This window comes from Helicoverpa armigera, chromosome 22 (genome assembly GCF_030705265.1).
Source record: "Helicoverpa armigera isolate CAAS_96S chromosome 22, ASM3070526v1, whole genome shotgun sequence".
Classification (NCBI taxonomy): Eukaryota; Metazoa; Arthropoda; class Insecta; order Lepidoptera; family Noctuidae; genus Helicoverpa; species Helicoverpa armigera.
Window position 1 is genome coordinate 3,248,924 of NC_087141.1, and position 16,504 is coordinate 3,265,427.

Here is a 16,504-nt window from a genome sequence, read left to right on the forward strand (position 1 = left end):
GTTAATCTAAACTTTTTTAATCTTGAGTCTGCGGGATGTCACAACATTTTCCCTTTCCAACGAGGTAGAAAGAAAGAAATACAAACTTCACCGTTTTTCTTGGAGCGCATTTCAGTAAAACTATTGAAGTTAAAAGGGTTGCTAAAATGCATTATATATGGCTTTCTTTTTTGCGTCCACCTTTACCTATTGAAAGTACTTCCCAAAAATGACGGTTGTTTTAGAAGTCGGTGGCGAAATAGAAACTGCTATTCTTTTATTGGTTTCAGTGTTTTTTTTATACTACAGGTTTCTTTGTCAAAAATGTTTTTTTTTTCTTAATATAAAATGCCACATTTTATAATCTTAATTCTATCTCTGTGCTCAATGCTTATGGAAGTTAACATAAAGTCTAGTTTTGTTGAGAATAAAGTTTAGAGCTGTATCCATGCTAAAATGCATAATACTCGTAAGGATACAGTTGTTCAAACCTGTTATGGTATAAAATGTCATAGCAAATGAATTTGGCTCTTATTCCCACAGATTCTTCTCTATAACTAAATATTTGACCTTAATTATTAATTAGTCGATCGTAAAATCTAAATATCCGTCTAGCTTAATAAAAAGGCAAGTTTATGTTCTACCTGGAGTTGAAATCAAAAGTAAACTCGAGTTATTTCTCTTCGCATTACCTACTGAGGCACAGACATAACATATTCATTATTTTAATCTTATTTTCTCAGGCATGACAGTTAATCCCAACTATTATTATAAATTCTAGTGTGACTCTGGCTATTCCTGCTAAGTTTTCGTTAAATCAGCATCAAATATGGTCCTTATTAATTTAATTCATTATAATGAGAGATGATACGAAGTGAGAGACGTGTAACTTCTTCCCGTACTCGGATAAAATATAGTCTTATAAAATTCCTAAAATCGTACAAACTTGTCTTACTTCCTCTATAAATAGATTATTATTTACCAAAGATTGTATGTCATTTTTATTTTTCGAAGCGTATGAAACCACAAAGACCGGTTAACCATAAGCCTACCTATTGATTATTGATTTACCCTATGCAGTTCTACTTAGAAGTCATGGAAACCCAGAGGTGAAGGAACTCGCTCAAGCACAATATGCACGTTGACTGTACCTACTAAACATGTATTTTTATCGAGATATCCGAATTTATAGAACAAATGCATAATTTGGTAAACGAATGTTTGACACCTATGTGTTCGTTAGACACTGACATACTGTTTTTTTTTAATCACTTTTGTGACACAGAAAACTCACAGGCTTAAAAATATGCCCGATTTTTCTAAGCTTTTGACTTTTCTGTGTCACAAAAGTGGTACTTTCAGTGGCAGTGCTTTGAAATACTGCTGTTGCGTCCCAACGCTAACTCCCAAGTATCTGGCAACGGTTTTTCAAAAAGTACTTCATCATTGTTTTTATTTCTCGCCCTTAAGTCATGGCAGGGTGTTGTTTACGCTCCAACGGCTACGAGTAATTCCATGGTGAGCGAGGGAAATAGGGATTCATTTTTATATTGTACCTATCTGTGTTTCGGATGGCACATTAAACTGTAGGTCCCGGCTGTCATTGAACATCCCTGGCAGTCGTTCCGGGTAGTCAGACGCCAGTAAGTCTGACACCAGTCTAACCAAGGGGTATCGGCTTGCCCGGGTAACTGGGTTGAGGAGGTCAGATAGGCAGTCGCTTCTTGTAAAGCACTGGTACTCAGCTGAATCCGGTTAGACTGGAAGCCGACCCCAACATGGTTGGGAAAAAGGCTCGGAGGATGATGATGATTTTATATTATACTTATATTGTGTTTCTGCCTTGTTCGGCGCTTGCACCCTCTTCATATGACCTCTATCACGACACATTTCAAGGATTACCCCCAGGGAAACATTATCGCTACACATTAGATACGGTTTATGCGGAACGATAAAAATGTCGTATCACACTGCAGTAATGATAAGAAATACACGCTGAGTATATTTAGACGACATGTGTAAATACTTTTTTTATTTCTTGTAATCTTTTTTTCTTTTTAACGGTAACTGGATTCAAACAATACTAAATTGATTATTTCCTTTGATTTATTTACACATAGTTTTGAAAATGGCATTTTTTGAATAAGGTATATTTAAGAAAATGTAACTCCTTAATTAAATAACAAAATTATTTCGTTTTCTACACATGGACAACAGGCATTAAAAGCTTGCGTTAAAATCTTGCATTTTATTCTACTGATTCTCTCTCTCTCTCTCTCTCTCTCTCTCAAATTCTTCGTTTGCGTAAGATCTAACATATCTACAGCAAACCTTATCATTGATATCATATTTATATCATTCGCAAAGTAAATAACGATACAATCACGACTTGCAAGCAATTATGAATTCTAAATCCTTGTTATACGATTTATATTTGTTTATTTCTTAAATAGAACATAATATTAAGTTGTACGGACGGCAAGACAGCAGTATTTTTTCGCATCTGTGCTTGACACGACGTTTTTACGATTCACGAGTGATTTTCAATTTGTTAATTACCTCTACTTATTAACTGATAAACCAGTACTAATTAGTTCGATAAAATAAACATTTTTATTAGATAAACGTCTTGACTTTAGGTATTTGTTTGTTTCTATGTGTAACGATATCTTAAACGTTTTTTTTTGGTATTTATATTTCAAGTTGGTCCAGTTTTTGACTAACTTTTTATGTTTGTTCAACAATTTGTTCCACAATTTGTTCCACAAATACCTTAATTGAAATATGTGTCATAAAATTATTTCAAATGCAATTATTTTTCTGGATAATTTTGTCATAAATACCAAGTGTACCTATCCAAGATATAATATCATGATACACATTTAATACCAAGAATCTCAAGTTGGAACATAGCCATACAAATACTGATACATATTCATTCATCAATAAAAATAATTCTCGTACCATATAAGTAACAGAATTCATTGCAGCCACTGCCAATTAAAAATCTCCTTTTGTCATAGTTGCGTGACTTTTTAATTTGTGAAATAATAAAAGTATTAAAAGGACAATAATTAGGAATTGAAATATCAGAAAAAAATATATCGTTACTAGTCTTCCAGAGAGTGTTATTGTAGTAAAATGTGTAATAGTGTATGAGTGAGTGTTCAAAAATATATAAGGAGGAGTTTTAAAGATCTTTGAGTATGGAAATGCTACGTATTGGACTGTTTCCGATCGTATTGACAATCGGTCTGACATGTCTGAATGTGAAAAAGTGAGTGGTTTTATGTACATCTTGAACTTACTCTAAGAATTCTTTGTTTTTCCGTATTCACACTTTTAGAAAGAACTCTTCTTAGTTATCAGAAAAAATCCTTGTGAAAAACGCACGTGACGAATCGTAAAGCATGCATTTGGTACCAACCATTTTCTTCAATGCCCACTTTTTGGGTAATTCTATCTATCTATCTATAATCTCAAAAGTATAGCAGGGCGCCATGACCTATCTGAATACTTTTCTCGTGTACTGACTAATAATTTGGCACTGGTCATTATATATCAAACTTTAAGTGATGTTTATAATCTAAACATTTGTTTATTGTATTGACAGTGACGCTTAGGTATAACTATGTAGATCAGCAGGTTCGTCAAATATGTCAATGTTATGCGGATAAGCACTGCAAATAGATCGTGACAATGACTTAATTCGAACCGACAATTTGGATACAGTTGTTCATACAGTTTCGTGAATCCAGAATTTACTTACCCCCAGTTTCGTTGGTTTTATCTATCTACTAGATATAGGATGCTTATAATTTCGGCTTGAACTTGGTTTCCGAAACCTTTGAAACCAAAACTTTTAGTCAACTTTCAGATACCTTAGTTAATGATAGGCTCAGAGACTTTATCAGTAACCAGCGAAACTGGCCATATGTATCCCTATAATGTCTCGCTTTAGCTGGGTACCATCAAAACATTTCGTTGCAACGCGCGGAAGGTTAGACGCTCCTAATTAGCCTGAGAGGTTCCCGCTGAGACAACATTAGGTGCTACGCCACTTTCCTTAACAAGGGGTTCACACCTCACTAGGCATTCACCCTTTGTCTCTTTATCTTAACTGTCTTTTCAGGATGTCACGTCTTTCTAATACGTATTCTACCAGTAGTTTTAACCTGTGGAGAATAAAGTGACTAGCGGAAGCGCAATAACGGAAAATCTGCAAAGAAAGTAGGGCACCAATATGCGGGTTTTCGGGGGACGAAGAATGTTCTCTGGAACCTGCCCATATTTTGTAATACCAAAAACCATTGAACGCCTCGTTGGTTCATTCATAATTGACCAGGAAGAAAGCGCCTGAGCTGACCTCCGCTCATCTTTCCGTACTCCGTGGTTAAATCTTCTTAATACGTACTTCACGAGGAGTATCTAACCTTTTTAATTATCTCTTTCTCCCTCTCCTTCCAGGAACTCTTACAGTAGAAGAGGTGTACAAGGACAGAGATCAGTTCGCGGGCCTTGTGCGGGAAGTTGCGGCACCGGACGTCGGTCGCATGGGCATCGAGATTCTGTCGTTCACCATCAAGGACGTGTATGATGATGTTCAGTACCTGGCCAGCTTGGGCAAGGCGCAGACGGCGGTCGTCAAGAGGGACGCCGATGTTGGTGTCGCTCAGGCGAACAGGGATGCTGGGATCAGGGTGAGTTAGTTCAAGGTTTATTAGGGAATTAGATAGCTGATAATCTATAGTTCAAGTTCACCGACAACATGGACATCAGTTTTCTTAAAACCACTGTTTACTTATGAATTTTTATGTCCAGTTTTGAAATTAAACAGTAAAACAAAACACTGTCGGTGAACGTGGGCTTAAATGCTTTAGCTCCGAACATTCATTCCCCTGGGCTACTGGGCTCTTGGGCATTCATAAAGCCGGTAGAACCTGTACCTCCCTGTGAAATCTACCAAATTGAAATTCGTCGAATGTATGCATCAAAGAACCCTCTCAGAGCGCACTTGAAACCTGCCCGAATATTTTTGAGCCATCCTTTGTTTTGGAATTTTGATGATTTTTGGTACGAAAGGCAAATATGAAGCTAAGGCAAATACACACAAAAATCAACGAATTTATTCAAAGTAACAATTTGTCTCTTGTCTCATTAATTTAGCTTTTGCTTTTTCATTAATAATTGTAACTGTACCTGCGAATTGTTGACATAAAACACAGACTCACAACTTAATCAGTAATTAAAAATTAAATAAAACAAGCCCAAATTACTTAATAATGACGATGAAGCCTGAAAATTACGTTTAATGTGAATTATTCAGCTCATTAAGTTCTTAATGAGCATAATATCGGTTATTCGAGCCATATTTGAGCAAATTCACCGAATGCTCGGAGCCACGCGTGCCGAAGCCGGCAATTATTTACCGTCCACAAGCCGTCACGACCACAAAACAATTAATTTTGTGACCAGCCATCTGATTCTCTTTTCCCTCTCTAGATATATTTGTTGGGACGATTTAATTTTGATTCTTGAATTTTATTTATCTCTTTGATACGCGATATTGGCTTTTGCGGTCAGAATCCAAAATCAGTCACTAGTAGTAATAGTCGGCAAAAAATAAATAATATTTTTACTCCTGTACATAGCAGTAGGTACATATATACTTCAATCTTTGAAACAAAGGTTTCAATCGCTAGGGCAATTGCAGTAAGTACACAGGCTCTGCTCTTAATTTCGAATCCTGGATCAACATCTCGTATACGACTCGATAGCGATACATACTATTATTGAAAAAAATCGATCCAGCTTTCCGGAGAAGCTAAATTGACTTTTACGCAACACTAAATAAGGTATAACTTCGTTCGCAGGAGGCGGAGTGCGAGAAGAGCGCGATGGACGTGAAGTACTCCATGGACACGCGGATCGAGGACAACACGCGCATGTTCAAGCTGCAGAAGGCGCAGTTCGACCAGGAGGTTAACACTGCGGTGGGTGATACTTCTTAGTGATTTTCTTTATTGTGAAGTCAGCATCTACCTTAATTTTTCACAGAATATAGATTTGGCGTTAACTTTTTTAGGTTAACATATTGATTTCTGACACTTACGCGAATATTAGACATTTAAATAAAACTACTTTTACGGATTTTATCGCGGTTATATTATATTATTTAATCCCGACGTTTCGGATCCTTTACAGCATCCATGGTCACGGGCAGACTAAGGTGTTGGTCGTCTTGATATGTTAGTTACAAACAGCTACCCTACATTTTGTTAATTATTATTGACAATCCGATTCACGCAAAACGAGCTCACTGTATCCTTAGGTCGTAGGTAGGTTTTTTAGGTTAATTAATTGAATGTAAATTACCCTAATCACATCACACATAGGCAAAAGTTTGTAAGTATACTTACTACTAGATTGTATTTTGGTTATTTATTCACGCACAAACAGTTGAACGGACTTTAAAGGAACTCGGCAGTAGGCTTTAGACGAAGCTAACACATATCACACATATCCGACAGATATTAATTTGTACAGTGAAGCAAGGATTGCGAATCATTTTAACAGCTCGCTTTTAAGTACGGAAAAACAATACATTATAACTACCCGACATTTATATATGTATATAAATTTTCTATTACAGAAAGCGGAGGCGGCACTGGCGTACGAGCTGCAAGCGGCTAAAATCAAACAGAAAATACGTAACGAAGAGATACAGATCGAAGTGGTGGAGAGACGCAAGCAGATTGAGGTAAGACATACCTACATAACAAATTGCGTACTAGTGGGCACTCCCTTGTGTACCTACTCCCCTCTATACTCCTTTGTGAAGTCCTTGCAAAACTCCTTTATTTACACCCTTATGTACACCCCCATACTGCCACTATGCTCCCTGCTCCTGTGGAATCTTGCCATTAAGATTTATTTACCGATTTGAAGGAAGAATAAAAATATTTTATCAAATCTAGGAAATCATTGTGTAGTCCCTAAGTTCATTTTGTTTCGTATTTGTGATTGTCAGGTGGAACAACAAGAGATCTTGCGTCGTGAGGAGGAGCTGAAGGCGCTAGTGAGACTGCCCGCGGAGGCCGAGGCGTACCGTCTGCAGGCCATTGCTGAAGGAAAACGGTAATCTAACTGTTTAATATTGCGGCTGTTTGTTCTTCTTAACCTCAATAATTATGCTGTACGGAACTAGATAAATTGCTATCATATCTCTTGCAAGCTGAAATTACGCTACTTACTGCTGCCGTTTTTACGCATGCCACACAAACTTAACAATATGAATTTAAAATGAGGTGGTGTGACGTTTCATTTCAGCTTAGACATGCGCGCCAAGTTACTTACCAAAACTGCGTTCTTTGCTTGCATTTTATACGGAAAGGGTTTCTTATGAACTTCTTGGTCTTCTAAAATAATTAACATGAATTTTCTTCTTCTGCCCCAGAACTCAAACGGTAGAAGGCGCGAAGGCCGACGCGGAACGCATCAAGGTGCTCGGTCTGGCCGAGGCGACGGCTATAGGCGACGTGGGCAAGGCCGACGCCGAGCGCATGCTGGCCAAGGCGAAGGTCTACAAGCAGTATGGCGACGCTGCCATCATGGCGCTGGTGCTGGAGGCTCTGCCTAAGGTATGTTAGATTCCGGGGCTGCAGGATTTTTCGAAAGAGTTACCGCGGCCCTGGTACATAAAGGGCCTAAGAAGAAACATTGTGGGTTTTAGTCAGTAAGAAATTGTCACTCCCTCACGCTGCTCCCACAGCGGAAGGGATGATTTAAGACCCAAAAAAAGAATAGAATGCGCGAAGTCTGACCCAGAAGGCATCAAGGACCTTCTGTTATCCATCCTAATCCTAACTAATATTATAAATGTGAAAGTAACTCTGTCTGTCTGTCTGTCTTTTCTTCACGCCTAAACTACTGAACCGATTTGTGTGAAATTTAGTACAGACACAGTTTGGAACTTGAGAAAGGACATAGGATAGTTTTTATTACAAAAAAATATATATATCCCAGACATATAGCGCCATCTCTTGGTCAAACCAAAAATCTGCCGGAAGTCACTATTCCACGCGAACGAAGTTGCGGGCAAAAGCTAGTAGTATAATATATATAATAAGTTAGCCCACCAATCAATATCATTCGTGCGAGTTGCCTACAGAAAATATATTTTTTTAATTCGCACTTTCTTGCTTGTTATATTCATGCGAATTGACTGCTAACCCTTCTATGCTCTAATCACCAGATCGCAGCAGAAGTATCAGCACCCCTCGCTAAGACGGACGAGATAGTGCTAGTTGGAGACAACGGGGCGACCGGCGAAGTAGCTCGTCTTGCCGGGGGCATCCCTCCAGCGTTGAAGACCCTCACCGGCCTAGACCTGACGCAGGTGTTGAAGCGGCTCCATCCCAACGGCACCGGTCAGTAATGTAGCTAGCCATGCCGTAGTGTTGAGGTGAGATTAGTCAGTGCATTTTAAGACGTATGAAGAGGTTGATAAGGTTGAATTTGTAGTGTATATTGTCCTCATGCTACTGGAATGTTATGTTTGCTTCGGATCTCGCGTTAATTTCAATAGTTTGCTGTAGTTTTGCTGCTGAACGTTTTCGTAACGTTTTGCGTTTTGGTGCTGTGTTCAATTGTTACTTATTGTTTTTTTTTTATTATTTGAAATATACCACCCCTTTAAAGTTTACTAATTTAACATCAGTTGCATTCCGTTAGCAATTTTCTCAGAATGCGAACTTATAATCTAACTCAGGAATACATTCACCAGATCCCTCAATGTCAGCGGGCACCAGTAAGAAGAAGACGCCTGAAGTTGCAGCATGCTAAGAACCAATCAGAGGGAGCCATCAGTCGTGCCGCACATACCATCGACCAATGGCAACGCCGCACGGCAGAACAATGCAAACAGTGCCATAAGTTACCGCGTCAAACACCACAATATCATGGTACAATTTATACCTGTGTAAGCAATATTATTTTTTCAACTGTATTATGTAAGCTCGGACTGAGATAAAAGGAAATATACCACACTTTCTACGCTGGAAAATGTACCTTACGCTAGTTGAAATAAAGTCTAAATCCCACCTTCAACTTTTTGGAGATTGCAATATGTATTTCCTTTAATCTTAGTGTGAGAACTCAAGTATCAAGTATGTTATATACCTCTTTCTTCCTCATAACGTTGGGGTCGTGTCCGATCAAATCGATATAAGTATTCGAATATTTACGTCATTTCATGTACAACATACAACATAGTAAGAAACGCACTCCACTTACTTTTATTTAGTTATCATTGATCTGATTGTATGAATTTCTGATAGTAATTTGAATTTTGTAGTCTTTAAGATCTTGATACATTAAGGCCCTTTTTTATCGTCAATATAAAGATCTATTTCTGAAACAAATGAATGCCTTCATGGGTCAACTTGGGCCTAAGATTTACCCCGAACGGGTCGCGCCGCGTCTATCTGCGCAAATGTCGCCGTCGCGTCGGCTCAACCCGTCATAATATTCATTTAGAATGATATTATTACACTTTTAACATCTTATTTCATGTTTCATATTCGATTATTTCGACCAGTTTAGCAAAGGCTACATATTAGTTTACTTACGATTATTTTTTAACAAAAAAAATTACCTAAGTATCTAAAAAATCGATTCAGTAGCCGATTCTAAACTTACATTTATTATGTTACATGTTGTACATAATGTGTATTGCCTATCTAGTATATAACTTGTAGCACATAACGTTTATGTACTAGCGTACCGTGTTAACCGAAGATGTATATTTTTCAATAGAAAGACTACAGGTAAATTATTGTCTTATAGAAATTTAGATTTTGTACAACTGTGTAGGAGTTAAAGTTAAGACAATGTGTTCTTTTAGGCACTGCCTTTTTCAGTAGTTTACCTTATTGTGTGAAGTATCTTATCGCCGTCAAACAATCAATATCAAATTATTAAAAATGTACAACTTTTGCTTGGAATATATTTCTGATATTTAACAGAAAATACGATAATACTTAAATAGGTGTTTTGAAGCTGTTCCCGCAATATAATTGTGTGATTTCAATCAATTGGTCTTTTTTTATCAGCTTCTTATAATGAATCTTTTGAATTTTCTTTGTGTTCGTATGGATGTTAGCTTGTCGATATCGATAAAATCTTACTTTTAAATAAGAATTGCGAATATTTTGTGTGGCGTGTGTGTGTTGTATTCACAATCTAAGCATTTATACATTAAATTGACATTTTATCTTTTTAATTATGATTATTATAAATTAATTAATGAAATAATATAATTTCTTTGGTCTAGTTTTGTTATTTTCAATGTTGTTGCTATTGTTTTAAGTACAATTTCGTGGAATTTTAATTATTGTAATTGCACAAGAAATGTATCTGAATTGAATTCTTTATGATATTGGATAAGCTAAATGATTATTTTTAATAAAAAGATGTGTAATAATTTTGGCTTTTCATTATGAAATCACATTATTTCCTAAGTTTGTTGGGTGTTCTAAAATATATCAAATACCGAATCGTCTGAAAAATCTTGTTATGATTCTTCATGTAAAAATTAAAGATATAGGAACATAATTAACAATAGTTTATTCACAATTAAATTAAACTTAGATCGCTTAAAATATAAATAAATTAGTTTGTTGGATTGTACATCTCGCCTCTGATGTTTGTCTTCATTAACTGTAAGAAATAAAAAAGTCATGTTAATGAACAGTCATGAAATTAAGTAAATTCACTTAATAGAAATATAAAAACGCTCCAAGCTAGTGTTTTAGTTGCATCTAGTATTAATTAGAACATGAACATTTTGTTAAGAAAATGTTTTATTTGTCTATTTGCCTATAGCTCTGAAACTACTAATTCAATTTGAAAAATTCTTTCACTGTTGGGAAGCAATACTACCAGCTCCACGTTAGCAAAATTTTATCCAATATTTATACTTGACTATTTTTCTCGGGAATCGGGTGAAACCGCGGTAAAACTGCTAGTACATAAAGAAGAAAGTCTACTAACTTTAACTTTCTCCTCGTAACTAAGTTCCTTCTTGGAGAGCACGTAGCAAAGCTTCGCCCACGCTGCCTCAGCTGTCATATCGTATGCAGGAACCACGCCGCATTCCAATAGGAGCTGGGGAAAAAAGAATTTAATATTATCAGGTACTTTTTGTTACAGAAAAGGTAAATCTAGACTTAAATTCCCAATACTCTGAGGGAATCGACAACCATCAGTTAGAAAGAATGCCAAACTTGATTGTGGCTCTGAACTTCGCAGGTTCGCAAGTACCTACTATGGTAACATGGGTGCACTTGTGCTCGAAAGTTGCAAAAGTTCCATTAGGACGACGCTCCCGCTCAGAAGTTAGTTACAAAACGCCATTTTCTATTCAAAAGCCCGCACATAGACCAACTATTTACTATATTTCTACGTTCAATTTTCAAAGCAAACAGTGGTTATAAGAAGATGGACGCTTATGTTATCGAGGATCTTGGAGTCCTAGTCGTCTTGTACTCACCAGCCCAGTCTCGTACAGCGGCTTGGCGATGACGGTGCCGTTGATGCACTGCGTCACGTTCACCACCAGCACCTTGTTCTTCACGGCCGCCTCGATCTCCTTGTAGATGTCCTTGCGTTTGATAGGGATGTTAGTTCTTATTACTCACCAGCCCAGTCTCGTACAGCGGCTTGGCGATGACGGTGCCGTTGATGCACTGCGTCACGTTCACCACCAGCACCTTGTTCTTCACGGCCGCCTCGATCTCCTTGTAGATGTCCTTGCGTTTGATGGGGATGTTGCCGTTGCCGTACGTTTCTAATACTACACCTGGAAGAAATTGATAGATTTGAAGATAGGCATATCTGGTAAACGACAACTATCTAAAATATTTACATATATTACATATTGTGTTGAATTTGAATTCGAATGAGATTGAGACTATGAGAGTAGCAACAACTTCTAAGTCTTCTTCAACTACTTTTCTTTCTAAATTTGAACTACATAGTTACCCAACACAAAAATAAATTTTCAAATCGGGCCAGATGTTTTTGAGTTCAGCGCGTTCAAACCAGCAAACAAACTCTACAGCTTCATGATATCAAAAACCTGCCTTAAATCTACAGCTCTGATTAGCAACCAAAGGATTTTCAAATATCTGAAGAGCATATCTAATACTCCTGGATCAAGGCCTTACCTTCCATTCCAGAAAACACAGCCCTGATAATCTCAGGTTCTATAGTAGGCGCCATCTTCAGTATATACACTTTCCTGCAGAGCTGGTCGTGCAACCTGCACTCATTGGGCACAGAGCCGGGCGGGTGGATGAGCATCTTCGGGTCTACGTCCAGCGTCGCCTTGGCTTCCAACAGGGCTGGGAAGTTGGGCGAGTCGAACGCGTAGATCTTTGTGTTTGATACTTTCTTTACTCTGGGAATGGATAGAAAAAGAAATTAAGGTTTTATTGACCTAGTCATGACGAAGACTGTTAAAGTTATTTAAAGCAATGCACTGTACCAGGATGCTGATTTTTTTGAAGATCAAAATTTAATAAACAGGAATATAACAGAAAGCAGACTAGTGCAACTAATATACAGTGACACTACTTGTAATTCTAAATCGGTGGGTAGTTTAAACTAGGAAATGGACATAACATGTTTTTTCCCCCAGAAAGTAATGGTATGTACGAATGATTTACGAAGAAAATTCACTAATTCAACATTTTTTGATATAAAGTATTGAGTAGTGGCTTTCATACCTGGTGCCCCTAAAAAGCCTGGCTCCGAAGAACACGGTGACTTCTGGTATGTGTTGTGTGGCGGCGATCATCACGGCGCAAAACAAGTTGTTGTTGCCGTCGCTGCGAGGTTGAAATATGGGGATCTAGAAGAAAAGCCTTATTAAGTAAGTGCATCACAAGCCTAGACTTTGTCATGTTCTCGTCATTAGCGAATATTTCTTATTTAGATGCTGTTCATAGTCCTTTGAAGTTAGATTGACTCTGACTGACTAATGACTCTCCATAGAATAAGCTACAGGTATTTACAGGAGTATTATCTCAATAATATTCCATAACCTACATAACCTTGTTCTCATACCATTCTCGCCAAATAAGTTACTAATTATAGAACAAGACAGTACACTGCTCATGTACATGGCGTTAAACTGATCACGGGCGTGACTTCAGGGGAGCAAAGTTATTTCTTTAGCGTCATTCGTACCTGGGCTCCTGTGAGTACGACAGTCTTGCCAACAGACTCCAGCATGAACGACAGGATGGAGGCCCCATACGCCGTCGTGTCCGTGCCGTGGAGCACCACGAAACCGTCGTAGTCGTGGTAGAATTTCTGCAAATAAACAACAAATTGATAGCCAAAATCGCAATAGAAGTTGAACTACTTAGTATTGCAATTCTAGCTCACTTACAGGGGAACTAATTGGTATTACTCAACTTTTTTTTCTACTGTGTTTTGTTTTAATTTGCATGTGCATGCAGGGTTTTGTTTTTTTAGTCTAAAATTTAGACGCTCAATATTATTTTCAAACCACCCGTTTGCCAGGGATAAAGTATACATAGCAGCGTGATAGTTTCTGAAGATTCAGAAACTGGTCATCCAGGTCAAGTGCGAGTTGTTTTACGAAACAAAAAGGTAAGTACAAGTATTACCTTTATATCTCTGGCCTGTTTGATCCAGTCGTCCATCGTGAAGTCTGAAGAGTCTTTGAGCTCATCGTATTCATAGATTTTGTACAAGACTTTATGTTCTGTGTCTTTGCCATCTGCAATATTTAATTAGGTAAATACTAATTAATTATAATATATATGCAAAAAGTATTTATAAATCGGAAATAGGTGTTACATTTATTTAATTACATAAGTAATGGGCTTAAGAAGAAACCTTATCTCTAGATATACATCTGTTATGCTACGCTTCTGGCAAATATTTGAAATCTCCTGTTTTTATTTTATCTTGGGAAACTCCACTTCTCAAATTATAATTTTAATGTAAACATCCTATTAATTACAACTGAGATATGATATAACAATTTCTCAGAATATGATTCTGTACGTTGAAATATTGCATATTATGTTTTTAATATCTGTCCAATGCACACTATTGACTTCCTAAGTGAGCTTAAAAATAGAACCCATTTATACAGATAACCAAACTTCGTCTATCTCCACACGAACTTGTTTTTGGTTGGAAATCATCTAATGACCCCTTACTCTGTGGGTGCAGCGTGAGGGAGTGTCAGACTCTTACTGACTAAAACCCACCATGTTCCTTCTGGAGCCATTTATGTGCCAGGGCCCTGGTAACTCTTTCGAACAATCCCGCAGCCCTGGCAAGCTTTGCTGTAGGTATGAGCCTGATATGGGTAGGTATGGGTATCTTAGCAACCTAACAATTTGTTTTTTCACATTTAAGTGGCCTGTAGCCAGCCAGCGACGTAATTATGGTTGTAAACCTACCTGGTATAGCTAGGTATTCCTGAAGGTCTGTGCCCTGTAGGTGTTTTTGCCAATATTCATTGTCATGCAGCTGTGGTAACTTCCTGATCACTCGATGCTCGATGTTCTTCTGTGGTACCAATACTGGAAGAATAAAATTACGACATTAAATAAGGCTAGACTGGGTAGATAATGTGTTTGCTGAAAACCGGTATTGTGACCTCTATTCGAATTAAATTAAATAATAATATTTTTTAATCTTCGCAGCTTAGTAGTAATTAACAGGAGTATTTTTTTATGTAACTTCTATTTAAGATAAGCTGAACTTAATAATAGTTCTTAACTACTGAATAAAAGAATGATGAGGTAAGTGTACAAAAATATAATAATAAAAGATTGACCAACCTCCTTTTTCATTCTTCAGCATACCAAAAGTACCACCCGTGTAGATAACCAGCACTCTAATATTTTTCACCATTTTTAATATTTGAAAATTGAACAAAAAACAATTGAATATCCACCATCAATAACGTTTGAACTTCGAATGCGAGATTGATTGAGTTGTGGACTTATATGTATGGAGTTACACACGGTATTCGCCGCGTATCTAACAAGGTTGATATGATATTTACATTATACAGTATAGTTGTTATGTCACGTATGTGTGAGTAGCTTGTGAAGTGGCGGTGTGCATACTGAGAGACTACAGTTTCTCGTAGATAGTTGTAAGCTGATTATAATCATTGACATCAAACTGTCAATAGCTACATGGTGTTTATTTTTAAATAAAGCCTGGTTCTCTGAATGGTAGGTCTTTTGTGCTTTTCACGCGGGTGTCTCTAAGGTATCTGAGCCTGAAGTTGAGACCTCCGTAGGAAAGACTGGCCACTTGTATCAAATCTTAATTTTTTAAAAATTTGCTCAGCCAGAGGAGTTGCGTACGTATAGATAACTTGTAACTTTATATCAAGCACCATGGTTGAAAGTGGTTATGTTGCTCTTACCACCTTAATCATCATCCTCATCCTCTAAGCCTTTTCCCAATCATGTTGGGGTCGGCTTCCAGTCTAACCGGATTCAGCTGATACCAGTGCTTTACAAGAAGCGACTGCCTATCTGACCTCCTCAACCTAGTCTTACCACCTTAATACTTACTAATAATTAGTTGAGTGAGAAAAAGCTAATCGAAGATACTATACTAACTTCGATAAGCATGCTGCAAGGTGCCAAGTATGAAAAAAACAGGAAACGTATTACAGCATTTACAGCCTTCTAGGCAGAATCAAACGGAAGTTTTATATTTTCTTCTGTCCTATAAATCACATCGACTCCTAAGTCACCTACATCGTCCTAGTAGCCTCTTCTTATTGAATAATACTTTAAATGACCTAACAAGTTTTAGTGTCACGGTGATCTCAAATGCTTACGGATAAGAACCCCTTTCCATAAAGGGAGAATGGGAGAAATGTTTGGACTTATATACTTTATTATGTACTTAACTCACCTTATGTACTCCCTTTATGTACTTCGTTATGTACTCCCCTTATGTACTCCTATTATGTACCCCTATTATGTACGCCTATTATGTACACCCCTTATGAACTCCCTTATGTACACTCCTTATGTACTCCCCTTATGTAGTTTATTATACGGGGTGTATCGTACCTAATCACATGAAACTAAATACGTCAATATACTGGTTAATATATGTCGATTAGCTAAAAGAAAAAAAAAAACGTAAAATAAAAAAATAAAATTTTTCAAACACAGTAAATGGAATAATTTTTCAAGAACAGCCTGTAGATACCAACTAAAATTGATGTAATACAAATAACAAGCAGTGTCATGACACGCGTTATCAGCTTAGAAGAAGATAAATAAACATTTTTATCTCATTCACAAACCACAAATAGTTTGTTTTATCTCGAAATAAGTAACGTGCGGTTAGCGTCGCGTGCTACAAATTTTATTTTCCTAATTTTCCGGTTTTCTTTATAAGGCACAAGACATGATCTCATTCGGCTGCCATTGAACATCCTTGG

At 37.2% G+C, this 16,504-nt stretch overlaps 2 protein-coding genes across 5 annotated transcripts in view; one reads left to right on the plus strand and one right to left on the minus strand.

The window, feature by feature from the left end:
• Window positions 1–10,462, plus strand: part of Flo2 (Flotillin 2) — a 248,356-nt gene extending 237,894 nt beyond the window's left edge. For 2 of the 4 annotated variants that reach the window (XM_064040644.1, XM_064040647.1), the window contains 7 exons: window positions 4,447–4,679; window positions 5,853–5,972; window positions 6,632–6,739; window positions 7,010–7,116; window positions 7,436–7,619; window positions 8,234–8,408; window positions 8,765–10,462. In XM_064040644.1, coding sequence (XP_063896714.1) covers window positions 4,447–4,679; window positions 5,853–5,972; window positions 6,632–6,739; window positions 7,010–7,116; window positions 7,436–7,619; window positions 8,234–8,408; window positions 8,765–8,823 — 986 coding nt within the window. In that variant the 3' untranslated portion in view covers window positions 8,824–10,462. Of the gene's footprint in view, window positions 1–2,919; window positions 3,257–4,446; window positions 4,680–5,852; window positions 5,973–6,631; window positions 6,740–7,009; window positions 7,117–7,435; window positions 7,620–8,233; window positions 8,444–8,764 lie in introns of those variants that run through there. The other 2 variants (XM_064040646.1, XM_064040645.1) reach the window with 2 other exon arrangements.
• A 126-nt stretch (window positions 10,463–10,588) lies between these two features.
• Window positions 10,589–15,166, minus strand: LOC110370819 (L-asparaginase). Its single transcript, XM_049843359.2, has 9 exons — window positions 14,868–15,166; window positions 14,484–14,606; window positions 13,677–13,789; window positions 13,231–13,356; window positions 12,768–12,892; window positions 12,207–12,439; window positions 11,679–11,839; window positions 11,032–11,145; window positions 10,589–10,698 (listed from the first exon to the last, which is right to left on the minus strand). The coding sequence occupies exons 1-9, from the start codon at window positions 14,938–14,940 to the stop codon at window positions 10,651–10,653; spliced, it is 1,116 nt and encodes a 371-aa protein (XP_049699316.2). The 5' UTR covers window positions 14,941–15,166; the 3' UTR covers window positions 10,589–10,650.
• Window positions 15,167–16,504: the final 1,338 nt, after the last annotated feature.